This window comes from Phytophthora parasitica (genome assembly GCF_000247585.1).
Source record: "Phytophthora parasitica INRA-310 unplaced genomic scaffold supercont2.52, whole genome shotgun sequence".
In the NCBI taxonomy this organism is placed as follows: Eukaryota; Oomycota; class Peronosporomycetes; order Peronosporales; family Peronosporaceae; genus Phytophthora; species Phytophthora nicotianae.
Window position 1 is genome coordinate 279,181 of NW_008649038.1, and position 1,911 is coordinate 281,091.

At 47.0% G+C, this 1,911-nt stretch overlaps 1 protein-coding gene across 1 annotated transcript; it reads left to right on the forward strand.

The window, feature by feature from the left end:
- Positions 1–43: 43 nt before the first annotated feature.
- PPTG_16362 (hypothetical protein) lies at positions 44–1,588 on the forward strand (the record flags this gene model as incomplete). Its single annotated transcript, XM_008913201.1, has 4 exons — positions 44–211; positions 277–537; positions 602–712; positions 779–1,588. 4 exons carry the CDS (start codon positions 44–46, stop codon positions 1,586–1,588), a joined length of 1,350 nt encoding a protein of 449 aa, XP_008911449.1.
- Between the last annotated feature and the right edge of the window lie 323 nt (positions 1,589–1,911).

Sequence of the window (1,911 nt, forward strand, 5' to 3'; positions counted from 1 at the left end):
AAATAGTCGTTAGGAACCGCCGACCTTAAGCGTCACTCTAGGCATGGACAGCTTCGACCTGTCCGAGCAGCGGATCGTGCAGCTGGAACAGATTCCGGACGATATTCGGTGTCAGATCGAAAAAGGGGACGGCGCTGAGTATGCGCTGGATCTGTCGTTGAATCGTTTGCGTAGTATCGATCACATCGGAGTCTTCGAAAACGTCAACCAGGTCAGAACTCGAGGTAACATCTATTCTATCGAGTCGGCTCATGATATTTTATCCAAACTTCGTAGTTGGATTTATCGGGAAATCAACTGGAAAATGTCAACGGCATCCAGGCATTACGACGTCTGCAGAGTTTGGATTTATCTCGAAACTGTATCGCCTCGATCGACCTGCTCGCCTTGCTACCAGCTTTACAGATACTGAAAATCGGCGAGAACAGTCTCACAGCCGTGGATTCTCTTCAGTTGCTCCCAGAGCTGCGAGTGGTGGATGCGTCCTACAACCGCATCATTAAATGGCCGCCTCTTGCTGGACTGAGCCTGTTGGAGGTGATAGATTTTTCTATCGCTAAACAGATAGTTTACTGATCAAATCTTGTGAAACGGATTTTAGACGCTGGACTTGTCGGATAATATGCTGGGTGCCTTCTCTTCGTCTGCGTCAGCGACGCTCTTCCCGTCCCGATTGCGTCGCCTCTCAATTGCCAGAAACCAGGTAGATAAGGTGAGTCTTTGAAAAAAAAATTTTTTTTACTATCGTCTTGCACTGGAAAAAATAACTATTGTATAGATTTGTGGAGTTGCTAGTCTTGGATTTCAGCTACCAGTGTTGGAATTTCTCGCTTTTGACGGGAATCCGATTGTGCTTGAAATTTCACGTCGTGGTGGTCAGTTGGAGCGTTTAATAGCGGCACTCTTCCCATGTCTACCACTTAGCAATGACGGTGGTCTTACTGTATCTGGACGAAAGCATGCAGACTTCACAATCTCTCCTCATGCCCTCAATACTCTGAAGCACTCCGTACTCGACGGCAATGAAAATATTCTAGAAGAATTTCTCATTACCGGATTTTCGACGTCTCAAGGGAATCTTGCACAAGTTGGAGGGATTCTACCACCTCCATCTCCTGTAGAACGACCGCTAGACCAAAATGCTCCGGATAATCCACTCTCTCACGACAGCAAACTAGAAATCTGGAAACGCGTTCAAGAAGGCCGCAAGGCTCAGAGCAGTGGCTGCACTCCAGCTAATAGCGAAGTCAAAAGAGAGGAATCGATCCAATGGGCAGAGCATCCAGTAGTCTCTACCCCACTCGAAGACTTTCGAAAGCCTGCTCTCACTACAGAAGACTTGGCTGTCCCTGCTCAAATGATGCCAGCTCTCGACGTCTCCACCCTGAGCGTCTTGAAACCTTTGGATTCTACATTTTCAGCGTCAATTGAGCCGATCAAGAACTCCGATAGTAGCGAGTGTGAGGCACTTGTGAAGAAACTCACCGACCAAGTGACTACGATGCGCAAATACATGAAGGTAAAGCTTCAGATTTTTCCTTCATATTTTCAGATTTTCTTACAGATTTCCCTGCGTAGATTTGGATAAAACGCGAGAAAATGGTGCGTGATGCATCTGCGAGGAAGATACAGCGATGGATCCGACGAGTTCAAAGGAAATTTCGAATGCGACAACGAGTTCTACGCTCCAGAAACCGCCGTCAAGACCAGTACAGCTTTTGCCACTGCTCTTCCACGCTTATGAATCGTAGAGGTGGTGCTCAAGCTCATCTAGAAAATACCAGCGATCAGATTATCCAGCGTCTCGCTCGTGGATTCATTATCCGACGACGTATTGTTCGATTCAAGCGACAACACATTGCTGCTTGCAAAATCCAACGTGCTTGGAGAAAAAATCTACGCGATCGACAG